This window comes from Neovison vison, chromosome 1 (genome assembly GCF_020171115.1).
Source record: "Neovison vison isolate M4711 chromosome 1, ASM_NN_V1, whole genome shotgun sequence".
Lineage (NCBI taxonomy): Eukaryota > Metazoa > Chordata > Mammalia > Carnivora > Mustelidae > Neogale > Neogale vison.
The window spans coordinates 21,925,013-21,952,126 of NC_058091.1; the positions used below are offsets into that span (position 1 = coordinate 21,925,013).

Consider the following 27,114-nt stretch of genomic DNA (forward strand, 5'->3'; position numbering starts at 1 on the left):
TGTTTCTTCTTCTTGCTTTCAGAAGAAAATGGAGTCCTGCCCTGGGCAGGGATTAAGGAGCCTTCTCAGGTATCCTCCATGGCTGCCATTGCTTTGAAAATGGTGGCCTCCATCCTGACCAGACGTCTGCTCTCGAACACCTCCCCATAGACACACACGCCGTTTCCTCAGCTCTCTTGAAACGTCTTGCCTCTGTGATTTTGCTCGCCCTCTCCTCCCTCTAGATAATTCTCTCCCTCCTCTTCTTTGTCCATCCACATCCCTCTGATTCTTTGAAACCTTCCTCATTTCCCATCCTCCCTCCTGGACTGGCCATGTGGGTCCAGCATGCTTCCCTCTCTCTGAGCCCCCACAGCACCTACAGTAACTGCTACATATCAGAGGACTGTCTTACTCTCCCTCGTTTCCCTTCTTGAGGGAGAAAACATCAGTTTAGAAATCCTTAAATCTCTCGTAGTCCCTGCAGCGTGCTTTGGACAGTGTGCTCCATGCATGTTCATTAATTTTATAGCAAGTGCTCGATAAAATACATATGCCACACTCACAAAGAATGTTACAGATTTTAACTCAGCAGATGCTTACAATAACTTGTAAGAGGAATTAGCTCACTCCCAATTTTCAAAGGGGAAAATTGAAACTTAGAAATGAGGTGACTTGCTCAGGTAAAGCAGACAGGTCTCGATGCCCAAGTGTGCACTTTGATTAAGACCTTGAGCCTTGGAGTCTGACACTCAGACTGGGCTTTGCTATGTAGGAGAAATTGGGCTCTTCCTTATGCTCTTAGAGCCTCAATTTACCCATGTATAGAATGGGGATAATCATAGTATCTCACTACCTCGGAGGGTAGTTGTGCAATATGGTGTCGTACGTGCACGTAACCCATGATTAATGCTAAATACATATTAGTTATGATATTATTATTACTTTGGTTCGTCTGACTGCTTCCCGGTCAACAACTTCTTGACTGTCAAGCGCCTACCACATGGTGGACACTCAACAAATACTTGGATCTGTGGGCTAAAGAATCATTTGGTTTTTATCCTTGATTATCTCCTGAGTAATTTTTCCAACTGCAATCGGGTCGTCTTCTTGGATGATCCACTACATTATTCTACCCTCACCCTACCCCCACTCCTGTCCTAACCCGCTGACCCAGAAGAGACAAATGAGGCAACCAGTGTGGCTTCTGGCCAGAACTTGCTGGAAGCTGGACAGGTTCACCTGTTATTTACCATGCCTACAAATCAGCTGGAGAAGTCCCAGACTGGTGGCAAGACAGAGGGGTTTGTGAACTAGGAAGAGGAGAGCTGCTGGGGGTGGACCAGCCCCCAGGGGTTCGGCAGAGCCTCAGTTCCACGGAGCTTACAAAATGAAGTTAATCCCTCCTTTCTCCAGGGAAATAAGTTACAGAGACACGGGGGTGGAGGGGGGGGTTATGGGCCAATGGAGAGGAAGATTAGAGGGAATGTCCTTAATAAACTCCCCAATGGGAAGCAGTTTTACTTTCCCTCTGTCTCTCAGGGCACTAGACCAACCACTCACTGGGAAAACAAGTGTTGGTGCCAGGGCCTTCTGCGGACTCCAAGACGGCTTTCTCACAGACAGGTACTCGAATCCTTCTGTTTGCAGCTCGGGGGTCATTCTGTTACGCGCTCTGGGGGTTTGGGACTGTCTTAATCGGATCAGGTGACTGTGATTCACAAGTCATTGGGCCAGGATGTACCCACCTGGCTGGCTCACTTTTCTCCTCTCTGGCAGCTGGCTGTTCTCAGCCACGTTACTCTCCCTCTCAACTTAATTTATTAGAGCTATTTTGAGAAAGTTGCTGGGCAGGGGAGCCTGCGAAAAAGGAAAGTCAGCAAGGGGATATGCGGGTGCCTTCTACCCCCCGCGGACATGAGTGGGGCTCTGCTCTTCCAGCTTGCCCCGCCTCCACTGGTCTCTCCCTTGTCCCAGACCCTTCCCTCTGTCCTGGCAATCCTGTTCCTTCTCAGCTAGCCCGCCTGTCGGGGAGGAAGCAGATTAACTAATGGTTGAGGAAATGCATGTACTGCTTGAGAAATAGAAAAAACACACCTTAAACCTCACTGGAGAACCTTATATGATCCTGGAGCCAGAGCCCGTCAGAACTGGAGGAAACCACTGACAGCTGAGGCCCGCCATGTTGGCCCCACTCATGGGAGAACTGCCCAACGCCCTCCCGGGGAAAGGTGAATTTTATGGGCAGGTGGCCATGATTTGAACCACGGGAACTGATGCCCTGCCTATTGCTGACTGGACAGGAAAGGGCAGATGTGCCAAGAGGCACGTTTCTGGGCCGGCTTAGCCCAGTGAGCTCCCCTGGTGCTAGAACATGGATAACGATGACAGTGAGCACCTGGAATCACTGCATTTTCTCTCTCTGGAGGTTCAGCCCAAGACCTACAGAGAGAGGGGGTGGGGAACAGCAACAGTGATTGGGGAGGCTGACAGCCGAGAGAGGCTCAGTGGGCTCCTGCTGCTCAACGGTAAGGCCGGGGGGGGGGGGGTGTTGGGCCCTCACCAACCCTTTCGTTCCCACACTGGGTGCCTGCCTCAGGCTCCTGGATGTCCGCCTCCTGCATTTCCATGCCAGAGCTGCCTTTGTGAGATAACCTCTCTGGGTCTTTCTTTTTTCCAACCCAAAGGACCTAATAAAGAATTCACATGGCCTGGTTTGCTGATGAGGGAGTTGAGGCTAGGAGGTAGGAAGACATGGGTTGCGCCCCACCCCCAACAGATCCAGGCTCCTTTTCGAGAAAGTCTGCTCTCAGAGGGTGAGGTTTCAGGCACAGGGGTTGGGGGGTGGGGTGGTGACGGGTGGCGGGTGGGAAAGCAGTGACAGAGGCAGGGAAGGGGAGATGAGAGTTGGTTTCCAGTTAGAGGGGCTGGAGAGGGAAGAAGAGAGTTTCAGTTGTTCAGACTTTTGTCGTTGTAACTAAAAAACCAGTTTGTAAAGAGCTGAGTTCTAAAGTTGCCTCATGGGTCCTGTCCTCTCAGTAGCCACTCCTCAGGAGGTTTCTGGGAGTAGAGAGGGTCTCTCCGCTCCTCTTGTCTACCTTGCAAACCTGACCAGCCTTCCCTAGGCTGCGCCCACAGGACAAGCGGCTTAGGAAGGGAGCCCAGTAAGTAGAAATCTCCCCCCAGATGCAAACCCATTTACCTGTCGTGTGCTCTAAAGGCAACTTCAGGCTGATGTCTAAAACTCCATCGAGACCTTGTTGCCCAATACCCCAACATCTACCAGAAAGAGAGCTTATGGGGGGGCTCTTTATCCCATGAGAACTGTTGATGGGAAAGACCTTATTTGGAGAAACTGTGGAAACTAAGGAAGGAGTCATCAGGGCCAGGCTTTGTACTGGATGGAAGAACACTTAACCGAGGTTTCTAGCTCACACTCTCTCCTCCCAGGCCCATGGACCCAGTTCGGATCGCAGTTGTGGGGGCAGGCGTGGTGGGGCTCTCTACCGCCCTGTGCGTTTCCAAGCTGGTCCCGGGATGCTCCATTACAGTCCTGTCAGACAAGTTCTCTCCTGATACCACGAGCGATGTGGCAGCCGGCATGCTTATCCCTCACGTCGATGCAGGTAAGAGAGGGATTTTAGCTCCTCTGTCAGATATGATAGACGTTAGGAGGCTTTGAGTGGAATTCTGTGGACAAGGACCACTGGATGTGCATGTCCCTATAATGCTCAATTTTAACATCTTATTGGTTCCTCTGTTAGGAATGCTTGAGTTACACTGCAGGACAAACATAGCCTCCAAGTCTTAGCAGCTTAAAAAACAAAGCTTCATCTCTGGCTCAGACTGTGTCTACTGAGCATCAACAAGGGCTCTGCTCATCACCTCAGAACCTAAGGGGCTGAGTAGCTGCTGTCTTGGATGTCGTCAGGACCTGTGTCTGGGGGGAGGCAGTTTTGCGGGTGGGGGGGGGGCAGGGTCTCACCCTAGCAATGAAAGGCTCTGGACAGGAAGCAACTTTCATCCCTTCTGATGACAGGTCATTGGCCAGCAATAGTCACCTGCCCCCACCTCTCTGAAGGTGGCCAGGAAGTCCAATTCTCTAAGGCTCCCAGAAAGTAGCCAGCCAGAAGTATTTGGAGAAGAGCACTCATGACTACCACAGCTGGTAACTCCGAGGCTTATTTGTAATGGGACTAAAACTATCCCTAGTTCTTGTTCCTCTTCCTCTTCTTCAATTTATTTATTTGACAAAGAGACAGCGAGAGAGGGAACACAAGCAAGGGGAGTAGGAGAGGAAGAAGAAGGCCTCCCACTGAGCAGAGAACCTGATGCGGGGCTCGATCCCAGGACCCTGGGATCATGACCTGTGCCAAAGGCAGACACTCAAGGGCTGAGCCACCCAACTGCCCGTAAAACTACCCTCGCTTCTAAGCCAGTATACAAACGGTCCATTGTATGTATTCAGGCCTACAGATGCCTTGATTTTTTTTAAACACATTCACATATCCTTTCCATTCTGTATTCTGCACATGAAATAGAAGAAGGGAAACAGCATTAAATAGAAACCAAAATCATTTTGCAGCCAATGACGTTTATACTCACCATCTCCACTTCCTCATTTCTACCCTCCTTTAATTTTAGCTTTTATTTATTTATTTTTTGTAAAATCAGAGTTACACATGCATGGGAATACGCTCAGGAACCTGGAGTGCTTTGCAGAATGCGAGTTCACACTTTCTGAGCACCTTTCCTGTCACCAGAGTACTTGTGTCCATTGTCCAGGAGCCCCTTGGCTTGCACCAGACCTGGGGGGAGCTGTCAGAAGGCTGAATGGGAGTCATGGAATCATCGGTAGAGGAGGCTCATCTAAGAGTCCATGCGGGCCGTGGAGACCTGAGCTCACCCCTTGGCTGGGTGGTTGGGGGTCCCTGGATCAGAGGGCGCTTCTTCCTGGTGCTTCCAGAGAAGGACCTCAGTCTTCTCTTTGGGCTTCTTTCAGACCAGCCCCAGCGATACTTCTGTGCTCATAAATGTCAGTTCCATCTGGGAACCACATCGGTCCTACAGGGCTGCTGGGGGATTAATGAGTTCCTACATGGAAAGTGGTTAGAACAGCGCCCAGAAGGGCTGTAGCAATGATCGCCATTATTACCACTGCTCCAGCTGCAGTTTTCTCTTACCAGCCCTTGAACGTGACTTAGATCGCCAGGCTGGCCTGCATTGTCCGCCGCTGAATTGCAAACGTCCATTCTTTGGGGATGACTCCTGTAGCATGTGAGGTGCAGCCACTGTTTTGCTGTTAAGGTTTGAAATGGGATCAAGGGGATGCGTTTCAATACCGCCCCAGACACCGTCTTGGACTGTTGGGGTATAATCTGTGCGAGGCCTAGTTTAGCTCTTTTTACAGCTTATGATTCCTCTCTTATTTCCAAGCCAGTGGCCCAGGTTGCCGCTTTGGAAGACCATGTTGAGTTCACATGGGCTGTGTTTAAAGAAGATGGCATAGATCTACTATTAAAGACATATTTATTGGCACTCTGACAAGAGAATTGTTATAAAACTCTGCTACCTGAAATGGCCGCATTGACCTGGAGACTTTGGGGGAGCAGGATGTTTCCGCAGGCCTTTTCATCTCTACCGTGAACTCTAGGGACATCTCTCCAAGCAGAGCCTACCCAGCGTCCTCTCTGCCTCAGTTCCCTGGCCTCCCCTGTGGCTCCTGCCGTCGCAGCCCCTCAGGATTATTGTTCCTTAGTCCCTAGCCTGACTTTGGATTCTCCCTCATAACCTTCCCTAGGGATCAGATGTCCCAATTCTTCACCCCGTTTGGATTTGTCAGCACCCCCAGATTGTGCTCGCTCTCTATGCCTACACTGGACCCTATTATTTTGGGGCTTGAACCATGACCCTTATTTCTTCTCTGTTAGGATCTGGGTCCAGTCTCTTGTGTTCTGGCAGGGATGATGCCTGGCTGACAGGCAGCACTGATCCACAGGACTCTGCCAGGGAGGTGGTGCCTCGTGTGCTCCCTGCATGCCCTACTGATCTGGGGAATGCTACCCTCAACTATCATGTGGTTCCAGGGAGTGGAGGGGGATGGAGGCAATGGCAGCCTAGGACGGGACTGCAGCAAGTCCTTTCTGAGGAGCTCAGCTCCATAATGCTGACCTTTTCTCCTTGCATCAGAGGGTAAGGACCCTGGGCTTCCTATTGATGTGTAGTCTGTTCTCTGTTCTGGTTGCCTTGGGCCCCACAGATTTTTCCCTTATTACCCACCATGTTTTTAGACCCCAGGAAAGAGGTTCTAGGTTCTTTCTTCTATTGTCTCAACTGTGTGGCCATCTGGGTATACCTCCCTCAGCCTGAACTAACTTCTGCTCAGATTGGCTATGGACCTGTCAAGGTCTGGAATATATCTAGGGCCAAAGACCACCTTCCAGATGGCTCCTATGTCAGATTTTGTTCTAATCAGCCAATTTATCCTCTGATGATTAATCTTTACATGAACAGGCTGGTGTCAACATTCGATACTCTGGTTGCTAATGGATTCTCGACCCCAATGTGGTGCCTTATCTAAATGTTCCTCCCTGCCTCTGTATTTTCTCCCAGTGTCTAGGAAGGGGCTAGTTGGAAGCATGGTCATCATCACCACTTCCTTTCTGTTCTGCTTTGCTTTCCCCCGTGGTTACAGAAACACCCATTGCCAAGCAGAAGCAGTGGTTTAGAGAGACCTTTGACCACCTCTTTGCAATTGCCAATTCTGCAGAAGCTGAAGATGCTGGTGTTCACCTGGTATCTGGGTAAGAGAGGAAATTTGAAGTTATTTTAGAATTTAGAATGATCTTAGCAGACTTGAGAATTCATCTTGAAATATTGTTGAGCATCTGCTGAGTGGAGGGCTGAACTGGATGTGGGAGGATTTTGAAGAACATTCTAGGCTTTACTCCCAAGAACTCAAGAAAGACAAGTTATTAGTACATTAATCATATATCATATATTGGTATATATAGTATTAGACTTCTAAAAAGTAGATTTTTAAAATTTATTTTTAGAGTGAGAGAGGGTGAGTGACTGAGCAGGAGGAGGGACAGAGGCAGAAGAAGAGAGAGGATCCCAAGTAGACTCTGCATTGAGCACAGAGCTGAGTGCCAGACCCGATCCCATGCCCCTGAGCTGAAGTCAAGAGTTGGTCGCCTAACCAACTGAGCCACCCAGGCCCCTTATAGTATTAGACTTTTAAACAACCATTACAGTTTCTTGTCACAAATACTACTTTGGGTTTCCTCAGGGATTATGCAGTGATTTGCAAATATGGCTTAAAAAACTTGGGGTGCGGGACGCCTGGGTGGCTCAGTGGGTTAAGCCGCTGCCTTCGCTCAGGTCATGATCTCAGGGTCCTGGGATCGAGTCCCGCATCGGGCTCTCTGCTCAGCAGGGAGCCTGCTTCCTCCTCTCTCTCTCTCTCTGCCTGCCTCTCTGCCTACTTGTCATCTCTCTCTGTCAAATAAAAAAAAAAAAAAAACAAAAAAAAAAACCAAAAAAAAAACATTAAAAAAAACAAAAAAAACTTGGGTTGCCTGGGTGGCTCAGTCATTGGGCGTCTTCCTTTGGCTTGGGTCATGATCCCAGAGTCCTGGGATCGAGTCCCACATTGGGCTCCCTGCTCCGCGGGGAGCCTGCTTCTCACTCTCCCACTCCCTTTGCTGTGTTCTCCCTCTCGCTGTGTCTCTCTCTGTCAAATAAATAAATAAAATCTTAAAAAAAAAAAAAACTTATAGCAAGTAAATACCGAACTTGGGCTATGTGGGGATCATGTGGCGGATGGAAAGACAACAGGTATGATATTGGAGAATGAGATGTCCCAAAAAAGGAAATATTGTGGGTAACTAAAGTTATCTTTTAAAGTGGCATTTAGGAGGAATATTTTTGAAATGGTTAGGACATTTCTATTTGATACTTTTTTTTTTTTTTTAGAGAAAGAGAGAGAGTACATGAACAGTGTTGGGTGGGCTGGGGAGAGGCAGAGAGAGAGTGTGAGAGAGAGAATCTTAAGCCACCTCCGCACCCAGCATGGAGCCAGATGCAGGACTTTATCTCATGACCCTGAGATCATGACCTGAGCTGAAACCAAGAGTCGTACACTCAACCGACTGAGCCACCCAGGCGCCCCTCTATTTCATTCTCAATATCTTCAGGATCTGCATAATTCAGGAGACGTGCATAATTAAATGAACAACTTAAAAAAATCCTATTTGGCATTTCTAGTGTGGATTAGCACCTAGAGTGTGATAATATCTTACTATAGCTTCTTAACAAGAGATCACTAACCATTCTTTCACTTCTAATTTATGTCTTTAATTTATGACATAACACATATGTCATCTGTGATGTCCTATGTGATAACACAGTAATACCCCATAGCTTCCTGAAGAGCAGAGGGATGCTTGCTTTTTACTAAGTTCTCAAAACTCCTGCATCTTTTGTGAAGTTTAGAAAAGCCTGCCCTCTCTCCTCCTTTGTGATCAGGCTGTCGCTGACATTTTCTGCCAGTGAACACACCCACTTTAGGCAGATTTCTACCCTTTTCCTCTTCTTGCCCTCCCTCACCATCGTGACTGGCGTTGACGTCCCTGATTTCCCACAGTATACACAAGCAGCAACTTTTACTTCTTTTCGACCTCCTGAAGATGAATTGATACTGTAACTCCAAATCCAGCTGATGAATCACATAGAAAAATTGTTCTCCTTGATTTATGGCCACAATTTGTTAAACCCATGTGACATATTTAACTCACAAACTTTGTCTCTAAGTAATTTTTGAAAACAGTTGCATCTAAAATTCAAATGTCCTTTCAAGACTGAGATTTTGTCACCGTCAACGGTATTAAGAAGAATGTACCTCTACCTGGTCTAAAAGAGAGTTATTTATTTCTCTCACATGAGTGATCTTATTGCACTTGCTTACCAAAAAAACAACAACAACACAGATTTGAATCAGTCAAATGAAGAGATAAGGGCACAAATGATGTCCAGAGCATCTTTAGCATAAGTGTGTAGCCTTATTCATTATTCATCTATGTATTTCTTCAAAACACTCTATTCAGCATTCACCAGTATAGCACTCTCTTCAGTATTAGTGATAGAATAAGGAGCCATTTAATACACACTGCTTGGCATATAGTAAATGCTCAATAAATGTATGTTGAATGAATTATTGAGAAAAAAAAAGACACAGTGCTGCCCTCCTATAGCTTATGGTCTGTCCTAAGTCTCACTAATTGCAAATAAGACCCGAGTTACCAAGGGAAGAATATAGGGTACTGTGGAAGTGTATCACTGGAGAATAAACTTGCTCTGGGAAGTTTGAGAAGCCACCTGAACACAGTGATGTTTCAACAGAGACCATCTGGATGAGTATAGGTTAGTCTGGTGACACTGCAGAAGTGAAGGGAGGGGGCAGAGACAGGGTCAGGATCACAAGGGCGTCTTTCCAGGTAGAAGAACAGCATTCACATAGACCTGAGTCTAGGACAAGTGTGGTGTGTTGAAGGGACTGAAAAACCACCAGGGTAATGGGAAGCCATTGAGATTTTATACACTGAAATGTTTATCATGTTTATGTGTGAAAACTATCCCACCTGTAGTGTGGAGAACAGATGCATGGAGAGAGAGACGGTGGTACAACCCTTTAGGTGTTGACCATGGGGACAGAGAGTAGATGGATTTGAGAAATGCTGAGAAAGAGAGTTGATGGGACTTGAGACTTGGCAGTTGATGGCATGTGGATGGGGGGAGAGAGAAAGTCAACATGGGTCTGGGTCTGGTTGCGGAGCTCAGGAGAGAAGAGAGGGCTGGAGCTGTAGCCCCCTGCGTGTCTGGCGTGTAGATGATGGTGAAGATATGGAAGGGGCCATCTAGCTGAGGGAGAGTGTGCAGAATGAGACAGCAAGACGGCCCAGCATACAGCCCTGCAGCAAACAGCGTTCACACCTTCCCCGGGCGCCTCTTTAAATGAACTACTTAGAGACGTATGAATTCTGGTGTGTGAATGACCACATCATGAGCTACTATGTACAGCCCTCAAGTGATTTTACTTGCTATTTTAGAGTAGCCATGATTTACAACCCTTATATCTATTGATGAAAACAACCCAAGACTTGCACATCCAAACACATGCCTAGCAGCTCTTAGTAGCATTCTTGCCAGCTTGTTAACAACCAGTATCATTCCAGCCTCATCCACCCTGGCTGTGCTGGTGGCCCGACGGTAACTGGGCTCCTCCTGATGACTCAGCATGAGGGGATGACCCACAACTTACCCCATAATTCACACTCAGCCTCCTGTTCACCCATCATGGCTCGCTCCAATTTAGATATTTTGTTCAGAATGGAGGGCAACCTTTAAGCTTTTGATGGATGCTTGCAACTTACATAAAATGTACTACAAGACACCAAAACCTTTCCTCAAAAGTGCATAGTCACAAGTCAATAAAGAAAGTCTGAGAGGAGCTTTTTAGAAAAAAAGAGTTAAGTCCAATTTTTAAAACACAGCTTTTTAAACATCTTATTCCCCCCCAGTCATGAACATTTCAAACATAGCTGCTGAATTATCCGAACCCAAGAGAATGGAAGAGTAGATCTTTTTCTTTTTAGGGGGATAGGAAGTGTGTTTTTATATTTATGTATTTATTTTTAAATATTTTATTTATTTATTTGAGAGAGAGCACAAGCAGGGGAAAGGGATAGAAGGAGAAACAGACTCCCTGCTGAGCAGGGAGCCTGAAGCAGGGCTTGATCCCAGGACCCTGGGATCATGACCAGAGCCGACTGAACCACCCAGGTGCCCCAGGAAGTGTGTTTCTTAAAATGCTTTAGAGAATGTCATGTGGGGGTTCACGGGAAACATATTTCACAAAATTTCAGGAAATTTTTCCACTTACGTGTTTCAGTTGGCAAATATTTCGGAGCGTTCCTACGGAGGAAGTGCCATTCTGGGCTGATGTGGTTCTGGGCTTTCGAAAGATGACCGAGGCTGAACTGAAGAAATTTCCCCAGCATGTGTTTGGTCACGCTTTCACGACTCTGAAATGTGAAAGCCCTACTTACCTCCCGTGGTTGGAGAAGAGGTCAGTTGAAACGGCTCCTTGCTGCTTCCTTTATCTGTCCTAGCCATAAATAATTTCATAGCTTCTCATACAATAGATAGGAAAAATTCCCTGTTGGACCCCCCCAGAGTTCTTCTGCCGTGTGTCCTGTTCGCTGCTCACAACGGCCGGGGCTGGGTCAAACGATCCGAAGGTGGCGTGTGCATCACGAGCAGTAAGGGACACTGCGCCGCTAGTAACACATTCATTTCTTCTAGCTCGTGGTGCCTGATTCTTCTTCAGGCTGTATGATTTATTGGCCCCCTGCCCACCAGTAAGTAAAACCCACTCACTGACACAGTATCTGAGATTTCCTCATTTGTGAAATGGAGACATTTGGAGAGTAGCTTCCGGCTATAGAATTAGATGATTTGCTCCAGTTCTTTAGATGGAGAATCTGAAGCTTATTACAAATTGTTTTTGAAATTTTTGTGCTCATTAGTGTTGAAAAAAATCACTCTCTTTTTCTCTTTGTCATAATTAAGACCTCTACACCTAAGGGGTTTTAACTTATCTAGATTAGGTAATTGCTTCCTCACCAAGTTCAGTCCAAAATGCCTTGAACTTGCATTTTGGCTTGGTTTTCAGCATTTCTTGATCCCACTTAGTTATGAAATACATCAAGAGGTTCTTTATTTGCAACGCATCAATAACTCTCCCTTTAGCTTAGTCTGGAAATTATATCGAAGGTTGTGAAACATTGGCCCTTTCAGTCCCCAAATCTGTATATATGGTAGATAAATAGGGACAAGGTGAATTATCTGTAAACGCTGGAAAAATGACTCAAGATAAACAGTGGCAACGATGATCTGGTCCCAGGTATGATCTATAGGATAACTGATTTCCACACTCATGAATTCCACAATTCTGTGTTCAACATCTATGTCTGAACTCTGCACTGTGTTAGAAGCTGGTCCAAAAAAAAAAAAGGATAAGATCACTTTTCTTAAGAAATTGAGAGTCTGACAGGGGGGATGGTATGCATGCATGTGTATGTGTGTGCCCGTGCATGTTTATGCATGTTAATTAATAATCACGGTAACTCACATGGTATAAGATCTACAGATTTTGAGGGTGGGTTGGGAGCACAGAGGAGGAAACCTGTCTGTTAGCCTCATGTCAGCATCACAATACATTTTTGTAGCTTTATAAGTGCTCTTCTCATTTTTACCTATTAGCAATTTATATGGGACATTTTCCATTGTAAGTTCCAGTTTTTGTTAAACCCACCTTTTCATGCCTTGTTCACTGGGCCTTAAACCATGTTTGTATGCTATCAGCCAATAAATGAACATTTTGGGCCATCACGTGATCAAGTTGCCCATCGGTCAACAGTCAAGTTTCAGCAACATCACCATCTTTCCCTCCACGGCATTGTTGTACAGATTTCATTTTTGTCCTTATATTACAAAAATGACTGGAAATAAAAAATTGGAAGTGTTAATGCCAGTGATTTGATTTGGAGGTATCATCACTTCATCTTAATTACATTCAGATAAAGGGGAAATTATTAGGCATGCCACAAGGGTCAGAGCTTTACTGTCATTATGGTACATAATTTTGTTTGATTATGATAAAAAAATGGAAGAATGTATATAAAAGATTGAGTCTAAGAAGTGAGGTGTCATTAGAGAGTTTTATAATTTGGAGCTGAAGTTTCATGATTACACCCATGTCTGTTGTTTGGCTCCCTGGTCCTGGACTTCTTTTCTCCATGTTCAGGAAGGTCGATTGAAAACCTGACTGGATCCCTGTGATCTTCAGCAGATCAGGCAGAAGCAGGGAAGGGAGAATCCCGCAGAGTGTTGGTTCCCCAGCACAGAGACTGGCAAGGGCTGGCTTCTCTGTGTGGAAATGGCGGGGGGTCAGGGATGGTAATGGACACAGAGATAAGGCAAGTGGATGAACTCATACAACCCTTTGCCTAGACTCTTAACAGTTTCTTTGTCATTTTCACTTTCTCATGCATATCCAGTCACAGATTTATAATACACACACACATACACACACACACATACACACATATTTTTCCCAGAACCATTTAAGAGTGCATTGCACACATGATACCCCATGATTTCTAAATATTGCCGTGCAGGAACAAGGATATTCTTACATAAACAGTATTATGATAAAAATCTAGATATTTATGTTGATACTGTAATCTATGGACCTCATTCATATGTCACCCCCAGAAAGACCCAGTAAGGTCGTTTATATAGAGACACCTGGTCTCCAATCCAATCCATGGCCACACTTACATTTACTTGTCATGTCTCTTGAGTCTGTAATCTATCTCTGTCCCTTGTGACCTTTATGACCTTTATAACTTCGAAGAGTACAAACCAGACCAGCTGCATTGTAGACGGTCTCTCACTTGGGGTTTGTCAGAGAGTTCTTCATGATCAAATTGAGATTATATGTTTTTGGTGGAGTCCCACAGAAGGAATGTTGACTCCTTAGCAGGTCATATTAGGAAGCAAATGGTGTCGGTCTGTTCCCTTCTGGGGACGTTAACTCTGATCACCTGGCCTGCCAGTTATCTCCAGTGTAAAGTCACTACATTTTCCCTTTGTGATTACTAAGTGCTTTGTCAAGGTACACCTGAGGTTGTTAGTACCCTTCTCCTCATCAGTCTTTTGCATACTAGCTTTAGCTCTCATTCGTGATTCTGGACTTGATCACTACTATGATGTTTGCCAAGTGATCATTTCATTTTTTAAAAGATTTCATTTATTTACTTAAGGCAGGAGGAACTAGAGGGGAAAGCAGGGGGGTGTGGAGAGGGAAGGGGAAAAAAATCTTTTTTTTTAAATTTTATTTTTGAATTTTTTATAATCATATAATGTATGATATTATATATATATATATATATAATATAGCCCCAGGGGTACAGGTCTGTGAATTGCCAGGTTTACACACTTCACAGCACTCACCATAGCACATACCCTCCCCAATGTCCATAACCCCACCCACCCTCTCCCAAACCCCCTCCCCCCAGGAACCCTCAGTTTGTTTTGTGAGATTAAGAGTCACTTACGGTTTGTCTCCCTCGTGATCCCATCTTGTTTTATTCATTCTTCTTCTACCCCCCCATGTTGCATCTCCACTTCCTCATATCAGGGAGATCATATGATAGTTGTCTTTCTCCGATTGACTTATTTAGCTAAGTATGATACTCTCTAGTTCCATCCACGTTGTCACAAATGGCAAGATTTCATTTCTTTTGATGGTTGCATAGTATTCCATTGTGTATATATACCACATCTTCTTTATCCACTCATCTGTTGATGGACATCTAGGTTCTTTCCGTAGTTTGGCTATTGTAGACATTGCTGCTATAAATATTCGGGTGCATGTGCCCCTTTGGATGACTACGTTTGTATCTTTAGGGTAAATACCCAGTACTACAATTGCTTGGTTGTAGGGTAGTTCTATTTTCAACATTTTGAGGAACCTCCAAGCTGTTTTCCAGAGCTGTCGCACCAGCTTGCATTTCCACCAACAGTGTAGGAGGGTTCGGAAGGGGAAAGAATCTTAAGCAGGCTCCCTGGATCTCACGACCCATGGGATCATGACCTGAGCTGAATGAAACCAAGAGTCAGAGGCCTAACAGACTGAGCCACCTCAGGTGCCCTGCCAAGTGATAAATTTCCAACTCCTTCCACATTTAGTTTGCTTTCTACTATAAGGAAAAACTCCCCCCCCCATATTTATTCAGTTACTTATTTATGTCAGTATGGGCTCGGGGATTCCTATTTTACTCAATGAATTATAATCTTTTACTCTTATTATTTATTTTGATGTTCAAATTGCCCAAGATTTGGCCAATGAGAGCTCCTTCAAGCAGCTCTTATGTCTTTTTGACATTTCTGCATCTCTCTCTCTCTCTCTTTAGCACTTTCTTACTTTCGGGCACAACAGCATTCCACACACTCCAATTTTGAAAAGAAAAATGTTTTCTTTTCATGAATATTTTTTTTCCTTAAAACCAACCTGATACAATGCTACATTTTAAATGTATATATTCAATGCAGAAATAAACTGCCTTTACTCTGTCTCCCTTCTACTTCCCTTTGTACCCTGAAGTTTCCTTCTGTTGTGATTTTGGAATGTAGAGAACACACCCAACATCCGACCCTCTTCTACCACATCCAGCCTGGGACAAGAATACATACAGGAGCCCATACGGTATGTGTACATATTTAAATGTTCCAAATAAGGCTAACAAAGCATTAAATAAAATATCATTTATCCCTTTACTTTAACAACTAATGTGCAACCACCCAAAGGTCAACTTTACATATAGACATCTTGGATTCTCAGGAGTGCTGCACAGTAACATGGTGACAGGGGACACTAGGTGCATGCCATGAGACACCCTAGTCCATATTTTCAAGCTCACTTTGCCCCAGTAGCTGTCCTTTGGCTATCCCTTGGGCAAGGGTGCACGAAGTGACATGATCTACCTCTCAGAGGAAGATGATGCAGGGCCTGGAAGTAGGGGAGAAATATGGGGATCATGGGTTCCCAGCTCATGGACTGGATGTGAAGGAGGGGGGCGCTCGCTGGGTCTGTCCCTTGGCCCCACATTCTAATTTCTCATGCACAGCTGGAGAAGATCCAGAGTGAGGTCCTCTAAGCGGCCCAGTGGAAGGGAGGCACAGCTCAGATTAGCCAGGGTAAGTTCTAAGTCCCAGAAAGAGTCTTGAGCTTATGGTAATCACGTACGTACGTGTGTGTGTGTGTGTGTGTGTGTGTGCATGTCCGTGTAGTTTCTCCTAACATTTCAATGAAGCATTGGATATAAAGTCTAGACAGAAAACCTAAACAGAAATTCTTCCTGGAAGAGAGGGCACATTGCTTTCATTTTGTTTTGAGAGATGAATAGTCAATAAGGCCCTTGGAAGATGAAGAGTTTTGGGGGCAGAGGAAGCATGAGGGCCCGGGCTACCTGAACAGGTGACATTGCTACGGGAGGGGGCCAGGGCAGGGAAGCCAGCGACACCCACAGTATATGTGTCCCTTCTCTAAGGAGTCTTCCTAAGCCTCCCAGTTGGCCTGGGGCTGCCCTGGGCAGTGGGAAGCTTCCCCCTCTGTGGGGGAGGGGCACCCCCAGGCTGACAGTGAGGGAGGGCCAGTCCCCAGCGTGGCCCCCATCCCAGCTGCCCTCCCACTCTGACTGAGAATAAATGTCTTATCTCTGGGAGTGTCTTATCTCAACCACTTTCCTACGGAAACAAATATTACCTGAATGATTTGTTCTACCTGCTTCTAAAGTATCACCTTATGGAAAACAGGCCCCTTATTTCCAAAATTACCTTATTTTCAGGACTAATCTCTAACTGTGGGATGAAGACCTGGGAGAAATCCTGCTACTTTCTCATTAGCTGGAAGCCTGCTGTCAGCATGTCAGTCTACTTAAAATAATCTGGAGTCAAGTGGTACTTTGTGCCTGTGGGAGCCACCTCCTGGCAGCAGTGCCATTGGCCTTTTGACCAGTCAGCTAGGGTTCATGCCTTGGAGCATGCTGCTTCCTGTCTGTTTTTAGGCGATAGAGTCAGGGAGAAGAGGCCTGAGGGGCTGCTCTTTCCCCCGTTAGAGTCCTGGGGAGGTCTTCGTCAGTCTGTTTGTTTGAAATATATGGCCACCATGATAGTGGGCTGGGATATGGGTGCTTCAGACAGAGAGTACACACACCCTTGTCCCACCAACCCCCCTTCCATCTTTTCAGCACTGTCTTATGCCCCTGATACCTTCCTCTTCCTCCTACTCCCTGCCCACCACCCAAGAGAGGTCTACACAGACAGCACACAGGGCCTCCTCTCTGTGGACATTAGCTGTCTTCTTCTCTTCCCTCAGGGCCTGACATCTGGCGGGAAAGCCAACATGGAAGAGGAAGAGAGCCGCATGCCTCCTGTCCTCCTAAGTGGCTTTGTAGGGCAGGGACTCCTCCATGTCCAAGGCAAGCCTATCAGGCAAGGATTTCAAGCCAAGTGAGAGGCAGAGTAGCGTTGTCCTGAAGGGGTGGGACCCATGGGGCTCACTCTGTGGGCTGCACCTGCTCTTCTCCACCAGGGCGAACCCAACTGGGGAGCCACACAATCTTTGCTTGTTCCTCACACCCAGGGTCTGTTGTGTTGCCTCCTACACCCCTTCCACACAATGTGAGTGTTCAGCCTACAGTGTTCTGACTCAAAAACAGGCTTTTCATTCAGCAAGCCACACAAAAATGTCTCCAACCTCAGCTCTAACCTTCTGAAATAATATAAACTTCCAGGAAAGACCAAAAAAAAAATGTTTTTAACCACAATTGAGATCTTTAGCTTTTTTCAAAGAACAGAAGGGATCATCTCCCTCTCAAAAAAATAAAAGAAGCAATAGCCAACAATAACCAGAACAAGAAAAAGAACAAAAACCCCTCAGAGGTTTAATGAGCCATACAGATCACGTTTTATATCCTCAGCCGGTGGAGTCATATTCTGCTGCTTTTCACTTGCCCCGTCCAGGAAATGAATCATAGAGGCAGTAAGTCAACCGAGCCTGTCTCTTTGCCAGACATCCTACCTAAATATATCATCCTGGCTGGATCAGAATCATCCTGCCTGTGACAACATCCGGAAAGCTGGATGCCTCATTTCTGTGCTAGGGACCCTGTAACTTCGGTGCATTGCTTTCTTTCAGAAGCCATGCTTTATACTGTGGCCCTGATAAGGTCCACACTGACCAGAGCACTGATCACACTAAGCTTCTCTCTGTATTTCCTTTCCACTGGTACAACAATGCCTCACAGTTACTTTCCCTGTCTCCCATCTCCTATAGCTTCTGTTCTCCCATGTGGCCTCACTCACAGCAGTGCCTCAAAAAACAAAAACAAAAACAACCCCCAAAAAAACCCCAAACTCATGTGGCTCCCTTAGGAGTTGGACAGAAATATGGATCGTACATCAGGAACATGACAGATTGACCCGTACATCAGGAACATGACAGATTGACCCTGTGCAGTGTTGCAGCTCCACGGGTGACCTGTTCCTTGAAACTCCACCCACTGGTCTGACTTGGGGTGCCCAGGGACTCCCCTCCAGGATCACCCTGCCCATAGAAACCCTGAGCCTCATCCACACAAGGAACCAGAGAACGCTGTACCCCTGAATGGAACTGAGAGACGTTCAATGAACTTGAATACAAGTTCATGGAGTGGTCAGAGCAGGGATGGATATTTTGAGAAGTGGGGAATAGAAAGCAGTTGATTTTATTAGAATATGCATTAGATTTATTAAAATATGAAAATAGGAAATGACTAAGGAATATGGCCATTAGATGAGATCATGTTGCCAGAACAAAATTAGACTTTATATAAAATGCAAGAAATCCCATGTATTCTTTTTTTTTTAATTTTTTTATTATTATTTTAAAAGATTTTATTTATTTATTTGACAGAGAGAAATCACAAGTAGATGGAGAGGCAGGCAGAGAGAGAGAGGGAAGCAGGCTCCCTGCTGAGCAGAGAGCCCAATGCGGGACTCAATCCCAGGACCCTGAGATCATGACCTGAGCCGAAGGCAGCGGCTCAACCCACTGAGCCACCCAGGGGCCCCAATCCCATGTATTCTTCACCCAGATTCCCCAACTCTTAAACTTACCATATTTGCTTTATCCTTTTCTCTCCAAATATATGTCTTTTTTTCTGAACCATTTGAGAATAAGCTGCAGATATGATGCCCCATTGCCCCAAATACTGAATATGTATTTCTTAAACCCAAGGCCATTCTTTTATAAAACTAAGGTCAGAATTAGGGCATTAAATTAACAAGGGTACATTTCTGAAACCTACAGACCTTAGTCAGATTTTGCCAATTGTCCCAATAATATACATTATAGCAAAAGAAAATCCAGGATCATATATCATTTGTTGCAAAAACAAATATATGTATTTGTTTTATATACTTATATCTATGTATATATATGTGTCTGTGTGTATATATGATATATACATTCATTAGAAGCAAGTGACTAGGTTTAGCCAACATTCAAGGGGAGGGGAATTAGGCTTCACCCTGGAAGGGTTCAAAGAATTTGTGGATATATTTTGAAAATATCACCATTGACCTTCTGAATACAAATTATTTACCACATGCAAAATATGCATATATATGTAAATGTATATATGTATATTTAAAATCTAAGTATTATAAACTATCTTAGGTATAACCATACTCAGTGTCAAAGCAGCCTCATCCCTCCTACTAGAGCTCACAGAGCCCTGTCTTCTGTCTTTCCTCCCTGTGTCCCCTTTCCCCCAGGAGGTCTCCACACTGAACCCAACCCCCCCTCCCTATTTCTTTTTTTTTTCTTTTTCTTTTTCTTTTTTTTTTTAAGATTTTATTTATTTGACAGAGAAAGAGAGAGCACAAGTAGGCAGAGTGGCAAGCAGAGGGAGAGAGAGAAGCAGGCTTCCCACTAAGCAGGGAGCCCAAAGCAGGGCTCCATCCCAAGACCCAGGGATCATGACCTGATCCAAAGGCAGATGCCCAGTGGACTGAGACACCCAGGCACCCCACTCACCTCCTTATTTCATGCTGCCCAGGATTATTTCTCTCTTACATGGCTTAGTCTGTGCTGTGTGATGGGAGTTGGGGTACAGGGATGCCTCTAGTCCTATGAGAAGGGAGGGGATGAGGGGACTCCCCTTTGCTTCTGGGATGTGGAGTATGGGTGTGTGTGTGTGTGTGTGTGTGTGTGTGTGTGTGTATAAAGAAGTGCTTCGTGGAACTCCATCCCTCTCAGGGCCACACCTGCTCAATTTCCCTCTTGCTGAACACCTCCCCCACACCCCAATTTTATGCATCAGGCTGACATGGTCTTTCAGAGGTCTGACTTTTAGGCTTGGTGAAAATGGGCACTCTTGGGTTTTAACATGATGACCAGGAGACACTGGTCTGGCGCTATTTAGTGAACTCAACTTCTTGAGTTTCCCGTCCCCACATTTCCTCAGGGGAGGTTGGGACAACGCATTCTCCCTATCTAGAATGAGGTCTTGCTCAGTTGCAGGAAACCTTATGGGGCAAGTCACCAAGCTTATACCCCCAACCATGTCATTCAAAACCCTCATAATAAAATAATTACTTCATATGGTTGTACAAGTGCTTGGTCAACCAACATGCAGCTTCTGGTATGGTTTCCTCCTACACCCTGCTGCTCACTGACACATTGCCCACGGGATAACAAGAGTGAATGGGCATCACACGAGGTTGTATTGCAATAGTGCAAGGATGACGGGTCCCTGGCACATTCAGTAAGTTCCCTCCTGGGGTCAAGGCCAGGGAGGCACTCAGCACCCCATGCCTGCTGTGGGGGAAGAAGGGGGTGTTGGGGGATGAGGGGGTGTTTCCAGTCGCTTTGATGATTTCAGAAGTCTCCAGGGAGAGAGTGGACTTTCATCAGTAGCAACCAGTGGGGGACCCTTGAGAAGGACATTTGCATTTGTTGAATTCATGCATAATCTTTACAAAAACCTGCAGACTTAGAACATTCTTATCCTTAGGTGACAGTTGAGGAAACCAGTTCAGTGCAGTCAAGTCCTCAGGCTGGTAAAATTCTTTTATTTCTCTGAATTAGGAGAATAACTCTGAGTTTTAATTAGAAGAGTCGGAACCCAGAGCACAGTGTTAACTAGTAACATGTGGAATCCACAATCTGTTAAAAGCAAAACCAAGATAATGTTCAAATAATAATCAATGTAAAACATTTTCTGAAGACCAAATGTCATTCTTACAGGCTATTAAACAATTGAATGTGAGTGATAGATGGGTGTAGGGAGCAGGCAAACCCGGATTGCATTTTAGAGTAGCATAGCAGCTATGGGGGTGGGCGGGGCTCGATCCCAGGACCCTGAGGTCACAACCCCAGTAGAAACCAGGAGTCCCACACCCAACCTACTGAGCCACCCAGGTGTCCCCAGCCATTTCTTTTTGTTATGGATGTACTTGGTCCAAAATATCATTATCAACAGCAACTGTCAGTCCATCAGCTGCACATACTTTGCATTTGTCTCGTGCAAACATTCCTGTGGTAGACGTAAAATGGGTGGTGTGACTCCTGTTCCAAACATCTAGTTAGGGAGACCAGCACAATGCAAAGGAACTTGCACGAGTTCACAACACGAGACAACATGTCTCAGGCTTCAAATTTAGGTTCTAAATAGAGGGCATAAAAAGAAAGGTTAGGGGATTTAAAATATGAATTGATTTAGTGTTTATTGAGCAGCTAGTATGATATAGGAACTTTATAAAACACCAAAAGGGCAAGACATTTCTTTTGTTTTGAATCTTTGAAACAGGTTTCCATTTAGCTTCCAGTTTAGGAATCTCTAGTTTCCAAGGATGCGGGGCAGCTGATGGCTAGAATTTGGCTCGCTCGGACCCTGGCCACGGTGGTCTTGTCCATCATTTCCCATGAGGGCTTGCACAGGAAGCCACTGAGCCTCCCCTAACAGTCTCTCCCATTCTTCCCAGGTTAAAAGGAAGTGGGGTCCCGATACTCACCCGACGAATAGGAGACTTTTGGGAACTCCATCCGTCCTTCGACATCGTGATCAACTGCTCAGGCCTTGGAAGCAGACAGCTAGCAGGAGACTCGAAGCTGTTCCCAGTGCGGGGCCAAGTGCTCAGAGTTCAGGCTCCCTGGGTGAAGCATTTCATCCGGGATGGGAATGGGCTGACATATATTTATCCTGGCATAGCCAACGTAATCCTGGGAGGAACGAGGCAGAAAGGAGACTGGAATCTGTCCCCAGATGCAGAAATGAGCAGAGATATTTTTTCCCGTTGTTGTGCTCTTGAGCCGTCCCTCCGTGGAGCCTGCCACATCAGGGAGAAGGTGGGCTTAAGGCCCGAAGGGCCAGGCTTGCGGCTGCAGACAGAGCTCCTCGCCCAGGATGGTAGGAGGCTGCCCGTGGTCCACCACTACGGCCACGGGAGCGGGGGCATCTCCGTGCACTGGGGCACTGCTCTGGAGGCCGCCAGGCTGGTGGGGGAGTGTGTCCGAGCCCTCAGGAGCCCCAAGTCAAAGCTATAGGTCACATGCAAATGGCCCCGGAGACTATGATCAAAATACGATCTAGGAAGCACAACTGATTCCACTAACTTCTCCATTGCATGAAAGTTTAGTTAGTGGTATCCTTCTTTTCAAAATGGGAAACGATGCAATATGAAGCCCTAGTAGCCTTAGGACTAGTTCTAACCTAATCTAGGACCGATGCATAACTAGGCTGAAGTCCAGTACTAATGACATAGGGCACAAAACTATTTTTGTTAAAAATACTTGTGGGAGAGTAAGATTTCTTCTAGATCCGGTGTTCAAAGCTCTGTGCTTATTTACACTGATGCTGGGAATGATAAGGATTTTGACATCGTTTGGCTAATAAATCCACAGCGAGAGATGATGTATGGAAAACACTTAACTCACTGTTAGTCACAGTTTGCAGGCTGTGCTCAAGGGAGCATTATAATCCCTTTAAATAAAATACACGGTGATCACGCAACACAGGCTTATTACACTTAATAGAAGACAAAGCATGATTCCTCCAAGTACTAGTGGCAACCTCTTCCTCCTCTCAGCTGGTCATGGTGGTTAGAAGACAGGGATGGGGGCACTGGGTGGCTCAGTGGGTTAAGCCTCTGCCTTTGGCTCAGGTCATGATCTCAGGGTCCTGGGATCGAGCCCTGCATTAGGCTCTCTATTCAGCAGGGAGCCTGCTTCCCCCTCTCACTCTGCCTGCCTCTCTGCCTACTTGTGATCTCTCTCTCTGTCAAATAAATAAATAAAATATTTTAAAAAAAGAAGAAGAAGAAGAAGACAGGGATGAAGTTGCCTATGGACAGGGCGTCAACTCAGTAACTGTCTGGGGTCAGTCCCCTAAGGGCCGTACTCTCCATTACCACAAGCACTCGCTTGTAGCGTGATTGACTTTGCCTAAGCGTTTTTGAAGATTGAGTAGCAAGCAGGTGCAGCCAAAGAGCTAATTTGCTGATTAGGATGGAACGATCATTCCAAATGAAATATATCCAGAGTTTTCTGCAAGTTGTTAAAACAAAACAAAAAACCTACTGGGAATGAGGGAGAAATGTGTTATGGTAAAAATTAGTTTGGGAATCGCTGAAATAAATTGATCTAACCTGGTTTCCTGACTCAGGTTTGCTCAGAGTTATTCTGTTCTTGTGTATCGTGAATGCTCAGGAGGGTTTTGGCTTTAGTGAAGGGTGAAGAAGATGCCATTCCCTGAGGTAAGGACGCTTTGCAGAACTAGCTGTAATTTTAATTTTCGTTTTAGTTTTAATTTTGGCAGGAGATGGCTTGTGTTTACTGATAATAAGTTCTATTTTGGACATCCTGGGGTTGTGGCGGCGTGGGGGAGGGTGGGAGGTTGGAAATGAGGAGGTGGGAAAGAGAAGGCCCCCAACATAGCTTCATTTTACTGTTTTGTTCCCTGAGTTTTTGCATAAGGTTTTTAAAAAAGAGAACACTTGTCTGGAAGAGGGAGAGAGAGAGAGAGAGAGAAGAGAATGAGAGAGACAGAGAGAAAAGCAGTGTACTAGATGCTCTTAATTTTCTTCTCGAATGAAAACTCCTCCCGTGAGCGTCTTCCCCAAACGTTCCCACCAGGGGGTGGTATTGCATCAAATTCGGATAAATTGGGAAACCCGAAAACTTAGAAATGACTAGAAATTAAAAAAAAAAAAAAAAAAAAAAAGGACACCCACTGTGTGGAGTGAGTGTGTGATTGTTCTCAGGTTTTGGAGTTTATATGCCCCGAACATAATTGTTTTGTGTAAGGTATTTGAGAAACGTGCAAACTCAGAAAGGCTGACCCCACGTGCACGTGCCTGTCCTCATCACAGTCCGGGAGAAATACCAAGTCGGGATCAAACGGCATTTTAAAGGGAGGGAATAAAACATTTAATGGTTACAGGGAAAATCCAGACGGCTGCTCAAAGTAGGAACGGTTCAGTTGTGTTTATAGTGGTTTGAAGTGCGCTGATTTGCCCCTTATGCCCACGGTTTAGATCCTGCAGCGTTTCCAGTTTGGGGACGTAGGCTCACACTCTGTGCTGCTGGCTATTTGCTACTCTAGGTCAGTCTGCTTTTTTTTTTTTTTTTCCCCTAGTCCAGTGGAAAGACAGAAAGATTGAAGGCTTCTTGATCACGGCTCCCTGTTCTGATTTCATGTTCACTGATTGCTAAATGTTTGCTCCCCATGTCTCTTAAAGGTTTATTCGTTTTGGTCAACAGCTGCCAGCCTGGTCTGCACACTAGAAATCAACTAGAATCACCTGGGAGGTTTTGAAAAAAAGACCCATTTCCAGCTTGCTAGGTTAAATTAGAATCTTCGGTGGGTGGTGTGGACCCCCCCGCCCTGCCCCCATCAGTGTTTGCACAAACCTTCCCACAGCATTCTAACCTATAACTGTTGGCAGCTGAGAACTAGGAAGCGTTCTTCCCTCCTCTCCCCCTAGGACCCCAGAGCTACCATAACCGTGACCTCTCCCTTCGTCCTTCGCCATCTTGGCACATGGAGCTAGGAGGGACCTGCTCATGTAGGCCCTTCTGGGCAAGGTGGCCTATGGAATTAACTATCTCCATCAGTGACTCCCTAGAAATGCTGGGAATTACCTTGTTGGCTCTGGGTCAGCTGCCTAGAGTCAGCTGTCTTTGAAAGATGAAAAACTGAATAGACAAACGGATGATGGCCAGATCGTATATAAAAATACAACTCTGACCCACAACCCGCGGCAACCGGCTCAGGAAACCAACACTCTCGTCTCCAACGAGGCGCCCAGGGTGCCTGCCTCCTCCCCGTCAGAGGTGCAGAAAGCCAGACCGCTGTCCCTAGTAACAATCCAGAGAGCTGAATAGTTGATTCTGAAACAATTCGCCCCACATGGCCAGGACTTGATTAATAACTGACAGCTGCCCTAATTGGTGGCCCGAGTTCAACTGAGGAGCAACTAGGGAAAGCCCACATGCACCTGCTTCTAGTTAGCTCACTTACAGCTTCCTCATGCGGAGAGACAGACAGACGGACCCCACTTAGGGCATACCTAAAGTCTTCTCTTTGCTACTCTAAAGCTTCCCTACTCTTCTGCCAGCCTTGGAGCCATGGTGGCCGACTCCCTTGTTCTAGCAAACTCTGGATCAATCATCGTTGTTTTCTCATTCGGAGCATCTTCATTTCCACAAGGATTTCCTGTTTCTATAAGTTGTTGTCTTTGGTGATTTGTGCTCAGGCCAGAGAATGGAGTACTTCCCCTCTGCTCCCCGCCCCTCCACTTTCTATTACAGGCCATTTGAAGTTTGTTCCCAAACATGGAGAACAACTGATTTCCTTCTTAAGTCTTTGCTTTCAAGGGTCTTACATTTGTGGTGAGCTTGGACCTGCTGTGCCTGTGACAGGGGGACCTGGTGGCTTTGAGGGAATGGACACTGCAAGCTAGGTGCTTCTCCAGCAAACAGAGGTGATGTACGTGCTTTTAGGCATTTCTTCAGTTAGAAAGAAGTGAAAGCGAAAGCCCATAGCCCAGTAGGACACGGCTGTGTAGAAGAAAGGCTATTTTAAACAGTGACATCTATTCTTTTTACTGAATAGATGCATTCAAACCAACTGATATTTGAACCCATTTTTTCTCAATCCATTAAGAGCTTTTAGAGAAAAGGAAGAAAATAACGGTGGGACCTGTGTCCTCTGGGAGTTGTAGTTAGTCTTGCAGGGAAAACCTGTTCCTAGGTCTCTCCTCACTTGTCAGATACTTGAAATGAATGTAGCACTTTTAGTATCTTGCTTGGTTCCTCTCATCTTTCTTCTTGAGGCTGTGAATGATGGAGACACATTTGAAACCTGTTTCCTCTGGGTATCATTCACTCCGGATTGAGGTGTTTAAGTGGTCCCTTTCTTCTTGAAAAATCTCAGCAGTTTGCTACCAGGCCCGGGGGTTTATTATCCTAAGTGACTTTGCTACCTATAAATTACAGCCCTTCGCAGCCAAAGGGAATGAGTTAACCAGATCTCTGAAAGAATTTAACCAACCTTTCTTCAATTATTAGCAGAACAATTGACTTCCATCTGCTGGGGGCACCTGCTGACCTGGCCTGCAGCCGCGCTACCCATAATTTAACCACCCAGAGCCCGTTTCCCTTGAAATTATAATTTTTACCTTGGTGCCAAGTTCTAGGATATCAGCCTACCCTCAAATTTCATATGTATCCTAGTATTTCCCTACCTTGCAGACCCCAGTGGTCTGGCAGCGGACCTCAGCCAGTGTTGGAAATACTCCAGATTATTTGCCTGCTCTGCCCAGGCCCATTTCCCTGGCAAATCTGCTCCATTCTGGGGTTCACTATCTGGGCAGTATCCCCGATGCCCTGCCTCTGTGGTCAGAGCTTATTGGATCAGAGGAAATGATTAGTTAGTTTAGGTTCAGTTGCAAGTCACAGAAACTCCCCCAATAGTTACTCGAACAAGACGGGGGTGCATTTCTCTCTCGCTAAAAGAAGCCTGATGGAGGCCGTTCAGGGCTGGGATGGGAATTTCAGTCAGTACCCCAGGTTCTTCCTGCTCACACTCTGCTATCTCAAAGGTGTGGCTCTTGGGCTCTTGGCCATCACACCATCACCTCTACCCCCAAGGGAACATCCCAGGAGACTGTATCTCATTGCATAGGATTTAGCCTCAGGCCTAACACTGAGATTCAAGGGAAGCTGGAAATGTAGTCTTTTGGCTTGGTGACAATGTAAAGGTTAAGGTTTTAGGAGGCTCTGCTAAAAGGATCCAACTATACACTGATTTAAGCCAGTCAGACCTTCAGAATTTATACTACAGGATTCTAAAACTGTTTCTTGGTAATGGCAGGCTTGGGAGACGTCCAGGGTTGGGCTCACAGTCCAGGTTGCTCAGGTTTTTACAGGTGAAGCCAGGCTAGAGAGGAGGTAGAGAAGAG

General features: G+C 45.8%; 1 protein-coding gene across 1 annotated transcript; it reads left to right on the plus strand.

The window, feature by feature from the left end:
* The first annotated feature begins 1,268 nt into the window (after nucleotides 1-1,268).
* Nucleotides 1,269-22,664, plus strand: DDO (D-aspartate oxidase). The gene is made up of 6 exons (XM_044244412.1): nucleotides 1,269-1,283; nucleotides 1,522-1,605; nucleotides 3,430-3,605; nucleotides 6,674-6,782; nucleotides 10,931-11,107; nucleotides 21,637-22,664. The coding sequence occupies exons 3-6, from the start codon at nucleotides 3,434-3,436 to the stop codon at nucleotides 22,196-22,198; spliced, it is 1,020 nt and encodes a 339-aa protein (XP_044100347.1). The 5' UTR covers nucleotides 1,269-1,283; nucleotides 1,522-1,605; nucleotides 3,430-3,433; the 3' UTR covers nucleotides 22,199-22,664.
* The last annotated feature ends 4,450 nt before the right edge of the window (nucleotides 22,665-27,114 follow it).